Genomic DNA, 15,450 nt, shown 5'->3' on the forward strand with positions numbered 1-15,450 from the left:
ATTGTCACGAATCCGGTCCATGAACTTTCCATTTCATTGACTCTCGCACTACACACTGTTGCACATCACCCCGGACTACATTTCCCATCATGCATTGCACTGGTTGCACTCAGCACGAATTGCACACACCTGTTTACACTGATTGCACCCAGCTGTTTCATATCACTCCCTCACTATTTAACACTCACTCTGATCCCTTCCCTCTGCCGAGTATTGTTTCAGCATTTATCACTCTCCTAGAGATAGCTACCTTACTTGCCTTAGCCATTTGCCTTAGCCATTTGCCTTAGCCATTTGCCTTAGCCATTTGCCTTAGCCATTTGCCTTAGCCATTTGCCTTAGCCATTTGCCTTTGCCATTTGCCTTTGCCATTTGCCTTTGCCATTTGCCTTAGCCTTAGTCATTAGCCTTAGCCTTAGCCTTCTCGGTTTCTGATCTTCGCCTGGTTCCCTGGATTCACCCCTTTTGTCTTGCCCCTTTTGATTCTGTCTGCTGATCGTCGACCTGCGCTAGCCCTAGGACTATTCTTGTGTTTTGCCCACCATATACCTGTTTGCCCTCATCTGACCCATGCCTGCTGTATGACCACGTCTCTGTCTTTATCTAATAAAGCTCTGCGAATGGATCCGCAAGTCTCACGTCTCGTCAACCCCGTAACACTGTAGTTTGTCCTTTTTCCATTTCCTCTCGGCCCTTCTCCAAGCCTGTCTCAATGTCCAAGTGATATTATTCAACCATGGCTCAGGAGTTAACTTGTGATGTTTAGTCCTCAGTGGAGCCACATAATCCAAAATTGTAGTGCAGACAGAATTAAAACTATAAAGCAGTTAATCAGGACTGAGCTCAGATGAAGCGAGAGCAGTAGAATGGGAAAACTCCTCAAACAGTGAATAAAAAGAAGCAGAGGTAGCAGCAGTGATCCTCCGCGTCAGGTGAGCCGATACATGAGGTTTTACAGCATTCAATGACAATGGTGTGTTGAATATAATAGGATTGTGATTAGAAAAGCTGTGGTCGCATATCACAATATCACCCATAGAGAACCCATGAGACATTATAAGATCAAGAGTGTGTCCATATGAGTAGGTCCTTTAACAAGCTGCACTAAATCAAAGGCTTCTGTTAGGCTGATAAAGTCTTTTGCAAGTGAGTTTTGGGGGCAGCATATGTGAATGTTAAAATCCCCAATAATTAAAAATCTATCAAAATTGGGGATGATTCCCCCAAAAAATCTGAGAAATCTGCTAAAAAGTCTTTGTGTGGCTTTGGAGGCCTGTAGACCACAGCAACAACTAATGGAGTGTCCGAGTCCAACACAAGCAACTGCAATTAAAAACAGTTATATGTAGTTCTTTGTATAGTCCGACATTGAAAACAATCTTAAAAAATTTAACCCAAACTGCCACCCCTTCTCACAGAACGGGGGGAATTAAAACATTTACAGTTGGGGGGGGAATTAAAACATTTACAGTTGGGGCGGTAAACGCTCAGAGAAAGGAGTTCAATCTCCATTGGGAAGCCACGTTTCCGTGATAAATAGAAAATCCAGGGTTTGGGAAGTGAAGAGGTCTTTAAGAATAAAAGTCTTATTTACCACAGACCTTGCGTTGACCAATGCCATCTTTATCTGCACGGAGTCTTCAAACAGCTGCGTTGCTCTACGCAGCAGGCGAAAATGATGTAGAGAAACGCCGCAACGGCGGAGGCGAGGCAAGCGGTGTTGAGGCCGTTGATCCCATGAGCTCAGTAGAATGGGTTCGTTCCAGGAGTAAGCCCCTGCAGATGAACGCCAGATGATGGAGCGGTTTCAATCACCTTCCCTCGTAGACAGATCCAGATTAATGTTCAATTCGCTGCTTGTCCGAAGCAGAAGCTTGAGCTTGATGGCCACACCGCCCCGCTTACCCCCGTCTTTTCCGGTGCATTTTCACAGAAAAATTATATGGTGAACGGTGCAAACAAGCCGACATGGATGCTAGAAAGGGAAGAGGCAAGTGCCGTGGTCTTTTCTGAATTTGATTAAGTAGCAATTCAGAGGAGATTTGAAGCAATTCAGAGGAGATTCGAAGAAGCCAAAAACTCATAGACATAAACTAAAAAATGCGGACGACAGCAGATGGCAGGCCACACACAACAGCGCCATCTTGATTCCAACATTTTGTGTGCAAAGAAAACAATAATAACAATTTATTCAACAATTCTTCTCCCCGAGTTACTGTCTTCCGCCATTTTGGAGAGTACCCCAGAACATAATCAATGTAATAAGTGTTGTTTACGTTCAGCATGTGCATGCTTTATCCTGAACTTAAACAGTGCTGATTATGTTGATTACCAATGTCCTTGCTACGTTTCTGGACATGGGAACATTGCAGTTGTGTTGCTGTCTTTGGAAGGTCAGAAAGCTCTCAGATTTTTTAAAAAATCTCTTAATTTGTGTTCCGAAGATAAACGAAGGTCTTATGGGTTTGGAACCACATGAGGGTGAGTAATTAATGACAGAATTTTCATTTTTGGGTGAACTAACCCTTTAAAAACATTACAGAAACTCTGACTACAAAGCTTACGCATATTTTCTAAGAAATTTTTCTGTGTCATTTATACAACCTTTTCTTGGATTTGTTGTGCCATTATTTGAAAGAGCTACCACTTTGTTTCCCATCAGTATTTTACTGTGGTATCATCGATTTCAGATTTGCCTGCCTCTAAACGTCTCATAAAAAAAGCAAACTGGTCATACAGATGTCACTCAGATGGACTCTTTCTGTCCAAGTAGACACTTCTTGGTCAGAACAGAAAGATTTTAACTGGGAATCAAAAGTCTGGATCACCTCTTCTTGGCACAGTGTTCAGACTCAGCGGTGTCTAACCTGAGTGGAAGGTGTCTGTGATCCTGAATAACTACTGCAGCGTAGTGATACTTCTGAGAGTACAGGGTTCAAAGAAGGTCAGCATCATCAAGTAGCAAGACATCAGAGACTACTGCACAGCATGGTGCTTCATGGCATTCAGCCGATGATTCGAGAAGAGCAGTAAAAAGATGACAGGGACTAGAAGACTAGCAGCTTATTCATGGCTGTTCATTGTCTGAAAATACTAAATAGTTTCGGAGCAACACTAACTGTGATCGTTAATTCTAGATTAGACTATTCAGTTGGTCACATAACTATAACTAAACTCCAGCTTTGAGCAAAGATCCAATTTTGGACATGGTGCCCATCACTCCTGTCTTGGTATTATTTTACAAGACCACCACGAAATGAGACCACTATGTGTATACATGTCAAAATTATTTAGCTATTTTGACTTTTTGGTTCATGAAAATGGAAATTTTATATAACCTTTCCTGGATCTGCTGTGGCATTATTTAAATGAGCTACCACTTTGTTTCCCATCAGTCAATTATTGTGGCATCCTCAATGTCAGATTTACCAACAACAAAATGTCTCATAAAAACCAAACTTGACATTTAGATGTCATTCTCAGTTTGCTTTTTTTGTGTCATGTATGACTGTTATGCATCTAACATAATTTATAATATGGTAAATAAATGTGCTATCCTAATTATTTAAAAAATCAGCACAAATGTTTTGCAAATTTCTGGAAATTACCACAAAATCAGTCATTTTGAAAAAAAATCACGAAATCCTGGAGGGACTGTTTTATGTGTAAACTAGCAAATACATAACCAGAGCTAATAGACATGGGTTAAATGTCACAAAATTCCTATTGTAAACTGACCATATTCTCTTTTTCATGAGTGAAGTCCACAAAACAGTTGACCAAGAATATTTTTTGATGTCGGTTGTTCTTAATTTGTTCAAATGTAATTATGCAATAAGCTGTTAGTGTTAGACTCACATTGTAAAGGATGTCCACCCATCCTTCCATAGTGATGCACTGGAAGACGGTGAGCACAGCGAACAGGATGTTGTCAAAGTTTGTTATGCCGAAGTTTGGACCAGTCCAGTATTCCCTACAAACTGTGTCACCTTCACACACCCGAGCTGGAAGTTCCGATCCACATGGAAAGTCAGCTGCCTGTTCCCCTTATAGAACAACATTGCTGTCAGCCGTAAACTATCACAGCAACTAAAGAGCATATGAGTGCTTATAAACACAATTAACTGAAACCACAAGCTCCATTAGCATGCTAAAGCTCACATACCAGTATCGTTTTTGAAGCAGGAGCGGTGAAACTTGCCCATGTAGAAGTCTAGGCCAATGATGGCAAACATGAGTATAGCAAAAAAGAGCAGAAGGCCGATCTGAAGCAGAGGAACCATTGCTTTCATGATGGACTTAAGAACCACTTGGAGACCTAATGACATACAGAAGATACAGTATGTACTGCAAGTTATAAGCAGCAATAGCTGTCAAACAATTAGACAACTAAATGCAAAGACTAGATAGCTGGTTAACAATTTATCAAAACAATTTCTAAACGTTTCCTCTTATTTATTTATTTAATTACTTGCGAAAAAGCGTTTGTAAAATGACTTACTTGGAATTCCAGACACCAGCTTGAGTGGCCGCAAGACTCTTACTGCCCTGAGTGTCCGCAAATCAAAGTCTGGCCCCACTACGGTCAGAATCCTGTTGAGAACACACACCAATGATACAGTTTATGGGAATTCACAGTCTATGCAATGGGCTTTTAGATTTTGATACAAAGGACTCCCAAATATGATGATTTCCTTGTGAGAAAAACCTTTTTTACAATATAAAGACAGCAAAACATTTTAATACTTTTCTTAAAGAACTGTGACAATATTGAGACAATGCTTTGTTTCCACAATTACATATTTGGGTTTTATATTATTAAAGTACTAAAGGCAGAGCAAATCATTAAATATTACCTAGAAAATATTTAGATTTATTAACAAAGATTTCGATTAAATGGAAATTTATTTAAAGCATTTTTCTATAAATATTATTTATCCAAAACATCTTTATTTGTGACTGTTCAGAGGTTTGGGATCAGTAAGATTTTTTAAAAGAAATTAATGAAATAATTTTTCCAACAAGGATACATTCAACTGACAGTAAAAAGTGACAGTAAAGACATTTATAATGTAACAAAAGATTTCCATTCAAATAAATCATGTTCTTTCAATCCATCAAAGAATCCTGAAAAAAAATGTTACAAAAATATTAAGCAGCAGAACTGTTTAAAACACGTGACACCAAGACTGGAGTAATGGCTGCTGAAAATTCAGCTTTGCCGTGACAGGAATAAATAAATGACAGCTTAAAATATATTCAAATAGAAAACAGTTATTTAAAATTTTTATAAAATTTTTGATCAAATAAATGTAGCCCTAAGCATAAAAGGCCTCTTTCAAAAAAATAAAAATAATAAACTTTTGAACTGTAGTACATTTTCTTAAGTGTAATAAATATCTTAAAATATTGAATAAAAAAATAAATAAAACGTATAATTAACATTTACTATAAAAACAGCCTTAACAGCCTGAACTAGCCTTCATCAGATGTAACACCATCAGAAATGACCATCTTCAGCATCATGATGGATCACTCCTGTACATATATATTTCACGGAGACAATTAAAATCTATTTCCCCCATTCTGACCCTCTTTCCCTGATGGCAGCTCACAGCTGAATGGTGGAAAACATCCTCCCCAATCTCTAGAGCACAGCCATACAATCATAGCACTCTCCTGTCTGTTTCTCTCACACGCAGCGCTTATGACTAGTGAGAACTCTGACCATTCTCCTTTCTCAGGCTTTCACATGCAGAAAGGGAGAGGCAAGGACAGTATGCATTAATATATTAATAGTGTTCACTTTATCCTCAGTTCTCTTTCATTCGCTCATCTCCCACAGAAGTGTGCTCTGCTGTGATTTTCAGAATAAAAACACCATACGGAAGAGCCTGGCCTCACTGAGAGGGACAGCCCAGCAAATTATGGCCTAAAGCACAGCTTGGATTTGCAGCTGGTATGGGGACACAGTGACAGTTAACTAAATGGGACTGGATGAGGCTGAAGGCAGATGGATGTTTGCTCGAGGACAGGAAGAAAGGAAGCAGAAAGACGCTGGTGTGATAACTAATACTTGCAGTCAGTGGCTTCAGAGAAAGAAAACTCTGCTCAGAGTATATAACCTCATTTGCACTGTTCAAGTTGTTCAACATTTGTTGTCTCCTCAGGGCAAGAAAATAAGAAAAGACAAGACAAGCTTATTGGAAAAGTTCACTCAAAAATAACAATTCTTTCATCATCCTCATGTGAGCTACACTAACATACAAAAGTTTGATGCGGTACGATATTTTTAATGGTTTATAATGTAGCATCTGGACCAATCAAACACACAATATATATTTCGTTTTTATATTTAACAAATACTCTGTAACCCCCCTCAGTTAACAAGCCATACGAGGACCCATGAACCCTTCCCCCCGGAATGCATAACACCCCAGGAAGCCGAACAGGCCCCTTTGTTGCATGGCAACCAACGCTGATATCACTGGGTTTATTGGCCAAAAGTATGTAAAGCAGGGAAAATCCCTGCATGTCCCAAGGAAAGGCAGAGTAGAAATGGACTGTGTTCTAGTTAATTCATAGGAAAACCGTTATTTGAATGAACACACATATTCTTCAGGCCATTGGGTATATTATTGTCATTGTGTATTTTGTCTTTGATATTTTGTGAATAATTATATTAGTACAGTTTGTTAAGTCCCATATGGTCACCAAAGTGGTATTTATTTGATCAAAAATAAAGTTAAAATACAGTAATATTGTGAAAGATTATTATAATTAAAAGAAATTTTCTATTTTAATATATATTTTAATTAGTCATTTATTTCTGTGATGGCAAAGAAGAATTTTAAACTGACAGTCTTCAATACCATGTGATCCTTTAGAAATCATTCTAATATGCTGTTTTGATTAGTGGTCGACCAATATGGGTTTTTTGACAGGCGATGCTGATGCTGATATCTTGGAAAGCAGGGAGGCCGATATAATTTTATTTCTTTTCATTTATATTTAAGAAATTTGAAATAATTTGAAAATGGATTAAAAATAATTGTGTAAAATAAACATACTTATACTTTAGAAGACAAAACAGTTTCACAAATAAATAAATATTTAATAAAAATCTAAAAAAAAATAAAAAATAAAAAAAAGTAGTGAACACTGTAACCAACAGGGTACTCAGTATTCTGGGAAGTTTGTGTGTATTGGGAATCTTTTTTTTTTTTTTTTTCAAAAAAAGCCAAGGTAACACTAATTTTATACACTTAACACTCATTTTATACTTATTATTAAACAATAAGTTTGAACATGGTTGCAAATCCAAATATGTAGCTGTAAATGAATATATAAATGTAAATCTGTCCATAAAAGAATATATTAAAGCAAATTCTAAATATATATTTATAAATCAGAAAAAAATATAACTATAATTATAAATTCACAATGGCACTTAAAAATAGCTTTGATCTGAATACATCTGTAAATTAAAATATATACAGTTGTGAATGTGAATATATATTTATATCTGAATATGTTAATATAAAAAAATGCTCAGGCATATCTTCCATATTTCCATAAAGTAGGTACTGTATGCTTTGTATCACTCTGAAAGCTTCTTGTTTTTAAATATGCATTAAATTTGCCCCAAATATAACATATAAAATACATGTTTATAAAATTATATAAAATGATAAACACTATAATATTATGCATATTTTATTCTTTTTTTTATCAATGTAAATAGTACTCATCTAGATAATAAGTTTAAAAGGATAAAAGAGCTTGTGAATGTGTCTGAGAATGAGTTCTAATCATTTTCTCTGTTAGTGTGTGAGCCAATGATTTCAAGAATAAACAATTCATTTGTGACCCACATCTCTTGAGATACTCTCTAAAATATGAGCATACAAAATGTTGACTGTATTATCTGCTCCATGTCTCTGTATATTAAACCACTCTGAGAGAAGAATTGCTTGCCGTTGCACCATTTGTCTTTGGCCTCTTTTGTGTTTTAAAAAGATAAATTATTTTCCTTTTTTTTCAGCAAGAAATCTCTAGAAACCATTCATGTCATTCAGGAAATGTTGCTCCAATCATGGGCAAGGTCAAATCATTATAAGAGCTGCATCCAAAACACATTAAAGTTTCATACACTGCCTTAGGCACTGTTCAAGATCTGAGAGGCTATTGCACTAATTATAGGCCAAAGAACGTCACCTAGATGGCACTAAGTACTATTTTAAAGTTGGTGATGTACCTCCATTCCCTCAGTGCATTTTACATGGTCAGACATTCTGCCCCACATTAGACATTGTGCAGAAAGAGAGCCACACAAACAGACTGTGTGAATACAAGAGCCTCACCGAGACCCCATCCATAAGAATATTATGAAAGAGACTCTCAATGGATAATGAACATACAGATACAAAGGTAAACAAGACCTACACTGAATATTTGACCAGACATATATCTTAAAGGGATAGTTGACCCGGATGCATTGCACCTTGTTTGCAAGCATGCATTGTGGTACCCTCGTGAACATGTGTCAAAGACTGACAGGGAAGAGAAGAGAATGTTGAACTAAGCCATTATTTTTGTTTTCTTTGCGCACAAAAACTATTCTCGTAGCTTCATAACATGACGGTTGAACCACTGATGTAACGTACTATTTTAACGATGTCCTTACTGAACTACCTTTCTGGGTCTTGAACGTATCGGTTGCGTTGCTGTCTATGCAGGATCAGAAAGCTCTTGGATTTCATCAATAATATCTTAATACAAAGATGAACAAATGTCCTACCGGCTGGGAATGACATGAGGGAGAGTAATTAATGACAAAATTTTTTGGGAGAACTATACCTTTAACATTTAAGGCTGGTTCTTCAACTATGGGTCTTACAACAGAGTTTCAATAGTTAAATTTTTTTGCTAGCAATGTCTAATTAGAGTAATATACATGCAATGTAAATTCTGCCACATTTACTGAATGCTGTGAAAATTTCAAACACAGCGTAATTTCCATTAAACAACAAATTAATGTGCATTACAATTACACATTATATAATGATAATGTTGTCTTGGTAGTAACTAATTTTAGAAAAGACAAAAAGAAAAAAAAACAAGCACATTGTTGCTTGTTTTGAGAGTGAAAGCACAAGTGAGGTCATAAGAACAGGAAAAACTTTCAGATAAAAAAAAGAAGTGTAATTTTGGTGAAATATTGGTTTATTTTCCTTCACCAGAGTTTAAAAAGTGTACACTTACATTTATTGTGTACTTTAAATAGACATTGATCTGGGACAAGAGTAAAACAAATAAATGTATGCATAAGGAGCACTTGAAAAGAAGCAAAAATTGTATATATAGTATATGCAATGGTGTGAAAAGGTTTTTGCCCCCTTCCTGTTTTTTTAATTGTTTGCATATTTGTCACACTTTCAGATTCACGTGATTCTTCCAACAGACTTCATGCCAACAGGACAACTGGAAGATAACTAAGGCCAGCAGCTTGGCTTCTTTTGTCTTAGCTGACTGTGCCAACATCCTTCCATGCAGCATCTCCAGCTTCTATAATAGGCAGCATTTATACACAAATTAGCAAAGAAGAGGGGTCAAAGACAACCTGTCTTTAGCACAGCTGAGATGCCATTCATTATTCCAGACTTATCTTTGACTGGCAGGTTATTACTCCAGCCAATAAAAGCCTGTGATGCAGTTTCTCTTTGTTTGCTTCGGCCAAACAATGCAAAATCAGACAAAGCGCTGTCATTGGAGGCAGAAGATCTGACAGAACGAGGTCTAGAATACCTGAAGAAAGCTCCAGGGTGAGATCAAAGACATCTATCAGAACTTCCTGAACGCTGTCGGTTTGATGAGTGACACACAACTGAAACTGCAAGTTCTAACAGTTACTGTAGATTAACAAAGAACGTCGTGAGCCAGAAAAATGCTAGAGAGGCATATTTTGCAATTAATCTAATGCAGTTGACTGTATGGTTTTAGAAAATTGGCACGATACATTCTTCATAATTCATCAGGCTTCAGAGAGGAATAAATAATGAATTTGCTCATTGCCATACTTCACCATAATCAGCGCAAACAGATGAAATCTAGGTATGCGCTATAGAGGTGAGAGATCATTTTTCATTTTTGTGACAATTTTTGAGAGCAGGACAACAAACACTTATATATCTGTGTTTTTCATTGAGCTGTTGTGTAGAGTCTGTAGCTGGGATGTATTATTGTTTTCTCACACAAATAATGAAGTAATCTGAGGGGGACGGGGCACAGAAAAACAATAGAAACGCTTATGAAGATGGAAATTTACCATGAAATGATTGGAATAATAGAAAAAGTATTTTCATTTGTTAAATAGTCACTGATTTGAGCGCGATTTGTTCATGCCACTGAATGTCTCTCTGTTATACAACGTGAAATCTCTCTGGCGCTCTCTCTCATTTTCAGTGGTCGGAGAAGCAAACAGACCTCTCAACATCACATTTACATTTACATTTAGTCATTTAGCAAATGCTTTTATCCAAAGCGACTTACAGTTGGGGGATACATAAAGCGATTCTTCTTAAAGAGGCAAACAGACACAGGAAGTGCTTGTAATACCAAGTTTTTAGACATTGTTCAAATAAGTACAAGCTAGAAAGAGAAGGAATAAATAAAGTATAAATATATATATAAAGTATAAATATATATATATATATTTTTTTTTTATGATGATGATGATGAAGTCAAGTAGCTTCGAAAGAGATGAGTTTTCAGCTGTCACTGAAAATTGTCAGGGATTCAGCATTCCGGATAGGGGAGAGATGTGTTGATGATATGTGTGAGTGGTGGTAAAAGTGTAGGAGATCACAACAAAAATAAAAACATATGGCACATCTGTAAATGGATTCCATAACCCCTCGGTAATGACCCTCCAGAACCCGCTGTGCAGATGAGCTATCAATTCCCTTGCAAGGCATATTAGATTAGATAAGGAAGAGATCACTGGAATCATTATGCACTGGTGACTGAATCTACAGAGGAATTCTTCTCCGCTCTTAAAGGGACAGTTCACACAAAAATGAAGATTTCTCTTATTTAGAAAAGGAAGTATGACAGACGATGACAAACTTTTATAGCATTTATAGGTCTTCTGAAACAATAAAATAGCTCTGTGTGAAAAAAAAACCTCTGCCATATCTTTCAAATATAGGGAAAAATTCAATATAAAATATTCGGATATTATAATAAATTGATTAATAATATAAAAATAGTCATTTAAACAATAAAATGCTAATTAATTATAATTAAATGAAATAATGAGCAAGTCTGATTGCTTTTGTTTGTGTTTAAAGGGGTCATATGATGCAATTTCAAGTTTTCCTTTCTCTTTGGAGTGTTACAAGCTGTTCGCGCTCTTAAAGGGACAGTTCACACAAAAATGAAGATTTCTCTTATTTAGAAAAGGAAGTATGGCAGACGATGACCAACTTTTATAGCATTTATAGGTCTTCTGAAACAATAAAATAGCTCTGTGTGAAAAAAAACCTCTGCCATATCTTTCAAATATAGGGAAAAATTCAATATAAAATATTCGGATATTATAATAAATTGATTAATAATATAAAAATAGTCATTTAAACAATAAAATGCTAATTAATTATAATTAAATGAAATAATGAGCAAGTCTGATTGCTTTTGTTTGTGTTTAAAGGGGTCATATGATGCAATTTCAAGTTTTCCTTTCTCTTTGGAGTGTTACAAGCTGTTCGTGAATAGATAAGATCCCTAAAGTTGCAAAGACTAAAGTCTCAAACCCAAAGAGATATTCTTTATAAAAGTTAAGACTCGTCCACGCCCTCCTAAAACGCCTTGTTTAAACACGCCCCACATGTCTACGTCACTGTGTGGGAAGATTTGCATAACACTGTCCAAATGTTCACGCAAAGAAAGAAGGCGTAACTTTGATTCTCGCTGTAGTATTGTTGCTGCCGCCGCCACCATGTCGTGTGTTTTGTTGTGAAAGTGAAACTACTTTGTTTGGTCTTCCAAAAGAGGACACAACTAGAAATCAGTGTTTAAGTTGTATTTTCAACACTGTTCCATAGGGCTGGGTTTTGACACTAATTTCACGATTCGATTCGATTCTCATTCACAAGCTTGCGATTCGATTTGATTCGATTACCAATTCGATTCGATTCGATTCAATATCGGTTATTTTGGCTATATATCAGGTACAGTACATGTTAAATTTTCTCAACGAAAAAAAATCTCTCAACTAATGCTGTACAATATACATGAGTCAGTTGGTACTACATTACTATAACATTGAAGGTTAAAATTGACTGATTTGTTAAAATTACACTTAATGAAATTTTTTAAATAATTAAGTTACAATTACATAATAATATTTCTACTTCAATTCGTTTTTTTAAATATAAACATAAAAACTTGGATTTATTCAAACATAAATTAAACATTGAACAACAGTAACATTTATAATGAATATGTTATATGGTGCATTTATTTAGTAAAATGCCCCTCTACAGTTTATTTTTCTATCCGACTAATGAGTTTATGGTCACCGAATATGTTTTTCTGAGGTAAATGTGACGTTACGTGACATTGTTTACAAGCCGTTATATTGACGTCTTTGCGCGGCTGAAACCCTGATTGACATGAGACAGGATACGGCACTCTTTCTTTAAACTTACCTTCGGATGTTTAGTCATGATTATTTTGTGCTGAAACTGGTATTAATGAGGAGGAGATGATCAGTTCACGTGCACCTCGCACTGCGGCATCTATTGAACTGAGTCGCTACAGCGATCTGTCACTCCACATTAAACAGCACCAAAACGGCATTTATTGTTTGAATAATGCAATACAATGGACAGAATTTGGAATCTGAGACTTTGTTTCATATGAAAAGTACCAAAGCTCAATGCTTATTGCGATTTATTGGATGGGAAGTGCCCTTCAATGTTCCGTCCATTAACTGAAAACAGGCTCGACTAATCAAATTCTTGGGATTTAAGAATAGATATCGTTTCGTAAAAATGAGACTCGATTAATATCGAGATATCGATATTTTTACTGATATCTACTGTTCTAGAACAGTTCAAACCAAATATTCAGATGTGTGCAGCACATTTTACGGAGGATGAGGACTGTTTCCTGGGAGAGGAGCCTACAATGCCGGTATTCTGACAAATAATGCTGACTCAAAGACTGTAAGTTCGTTTTTCATATTTAAAGAATTTGCCACTGAGGATTCAAACGCGAGTTTTGAGCTCACTTGGCTTATTTTTTATTTTATTATTTTTTATTTATTCATTTTGCATTTGTTTATTAAGTTATGAATTAACCAACATACAGTATTTCTGCGTAATATTACATTAATTCATCCTGTGCTCCTGACAAAAATGAAACTACTACTACTAATAATACTAATACTAATATTAATAATAAATATTATGAATGAATAAGAGATAGGAGAAAATCATATAGCTACAGCCATAAGCACTACTTTTATGGTCAAAATTCAACAAATTTTTGTTGTTTTTTTGCGTTCCACCGAAGAATCTGAAATGAAATGAGAATGGGTAAATGATGACAGAATTTCATTTTTTGGTGAACTATTCTTTTAAACTTCATTCTAGGCTAATGATTTAATAATGGGTATAATTTTTTCTACAAAGAAAATGAATAATAAAATTAAGATATGATGAATGCCCTACATAAAAAGATAAATGCACTACATAACATTTATTAGCGGCACAGAGCTAAATGATCATTCTCAGCTCAGGCATGCACATAGAAATGCTAGCTGTGTATTTAGCATTTTAACAGTTGGACAAACAGTTCATTAAACATGCATTTGGGCTCTATTATTCTGGACTGGCATGGGGCACACTTACTCCGTAATTGTAGAGCACAGCTCATATGGCTGAGCAGATTCGAATACAAATTACACAGCTGCAGCATCCCAGTTCTTTCTTTTTCTCATGCAATCTCTGAAACGTGAATGAAACATGCATGGCAGACATTGGTAAAACATGATGCATCACAAATGGAGACTTATCTAGGGGCTAACTTGCACGTTCTAGGCATGTGGGAGTGACGTCATTGTTTGGAACAGGTTTCTATACCCAAAGGAATCTGTGTGTCCCTTTTTCCTGCAATTATTACTTTATAATCAAACACGATGTTTAGTAACTGCTTTAGTGCCTCAGTAGTAGGCATCTTTTTAATTGGCCACGCTCTAGATTAAATAAGTGCTGTTTCAGATGCTGAACTGACACATCAGGGGAGAAAGTGAAGGGCTTTTCCAACCTCTGAGCAAGAAGGAAACACACACTGGAGACAGCCAGTCTCATCACCATAGAGACAAAGGTCTCCACTGTTCTCATTAGAACACTATGACAGATAGAGCAAGAGAAAGGGAGAGGAACTAAAGAGAAACAGAGATGAGTTTTGGGAGCTGGGGACAAAGGGAAACAAAAGGTAAGAAAATTTGGAACATGAGGGAGTTCTCACTGCCATTCTTTCATTGAATGTATATATCTCATACTCAAAAGATGGACATACAAGTCTCATTTAAGACAGCACTATATCAAGACACTCCTGACAGCGTTACAAATCATACAAAGCAAAAGGCCTTAAAAGCAATTAATTTGAAAATGTATGATATAAATGTACTCCTGGACAGTGGACACTAAATTAAAGTTATCTCCAGTTATCAAGCCTGGATGGTCGAGCAATGCTCCAAAAATGCACACATTTAGGATGACATTTACATTTATGCAATTTGCAGATGCTTTTTTCAAAGTGACCTGCAATGCATTCAAGTTAGGGGTGGGCGATATGACCAAAACCTTATATCACGATATGAGTAATTTCATTTCTTGGTGGTAACGATATACATCACAATATAGTTATTTTTGCTTTAAATAAGGTCTTTATGATATCAAAATTTGTGATACCATAGAAATGTCATAATTTTTGTCACTAGTGTCAATATCACAAAAAATAATACTAGCATAAAAAAACTCAACCTCACTGAAGACAATAAAGTAATCAAATGTATAAAAGCACTGCATATTCTTCATTGTGTAAATTAAATATATATATATATCTTCTTATTAAAGTTACAAAAGTGATTTAGTCAAGAGCAGTGAGAGATTTTCTCTCTATTGTTAGTTTAATGAACATGAATGACAGACAGCATGAATATTAGACTGCTGTCACTTTAATAAGAGAAAAAAAACAGTGTGACACGTAACGTAGCCTATATACGCTGATTTTCAGTTCATTTTTGTGACAGCCAGGCTTAATTTGTTCACAGAAAGGAAACTCAAATGGCAGAAAGCGACATCCTATTTGTTTTCTTTATTTTACAAAAGCACAATGTTTTGTTTTCATTGTGAGTGTACACAAATAAAAGCAGACCTT

At 35.9% G+C, this 15,450-nt stretch overlaps 1 protein-coding gene across 1 annotated transcript in view; it reads right to left on the minus strand.

The window, feature by feature from the left end:
• Positions 1–4,593, minus strand: part of LOC107560222 (voltage-dependent N-type calcium channel subunit alpha-1B-like) — a gene marked incomplete at its 5' end in the record, with an annotated part of 84,391 nt that extends 79,798 nt beyond the window's left edge. Inside the window, 3 exons of the mRNA XM_016244338.1 lie at positions 3,859–4,046; positions 4,166–4,318; positions 4,502–4,593. Of these exons, the coding sequence (XP_016099824.1) occupies positions 3,859–4,046; positions 4,166–4,318; positions 4,502–4,593 (433 nt within the window). The remainder of the gene's footprint in view (positions 1–3,858; positions 4,047–4,165; positions 4,319–4,501) is intronic.
• Between the last annotated feature and the right edge of the window lie 10,857 nt (positions 4,594–15,450).

The sequence above is a fragment of the Sinocyclocheilus grahami genome, unplaced genomic scaffold, assembly GCF_001515645.1.
Source record: "Sinocyclocheilus grahami isolate Dianchi unplaced genomic scaffold, SAMN03320097.WGS_v1.1 scaffold715.1, whole genome shotgun sequence".
Lineage (NCBI taxonomy): Eukaryota > Metazoa > Chordata > Actinopteri > Cypriniformes > Cyprinidae > Sinocyclocheilus > Sinocyclocheilus grahami.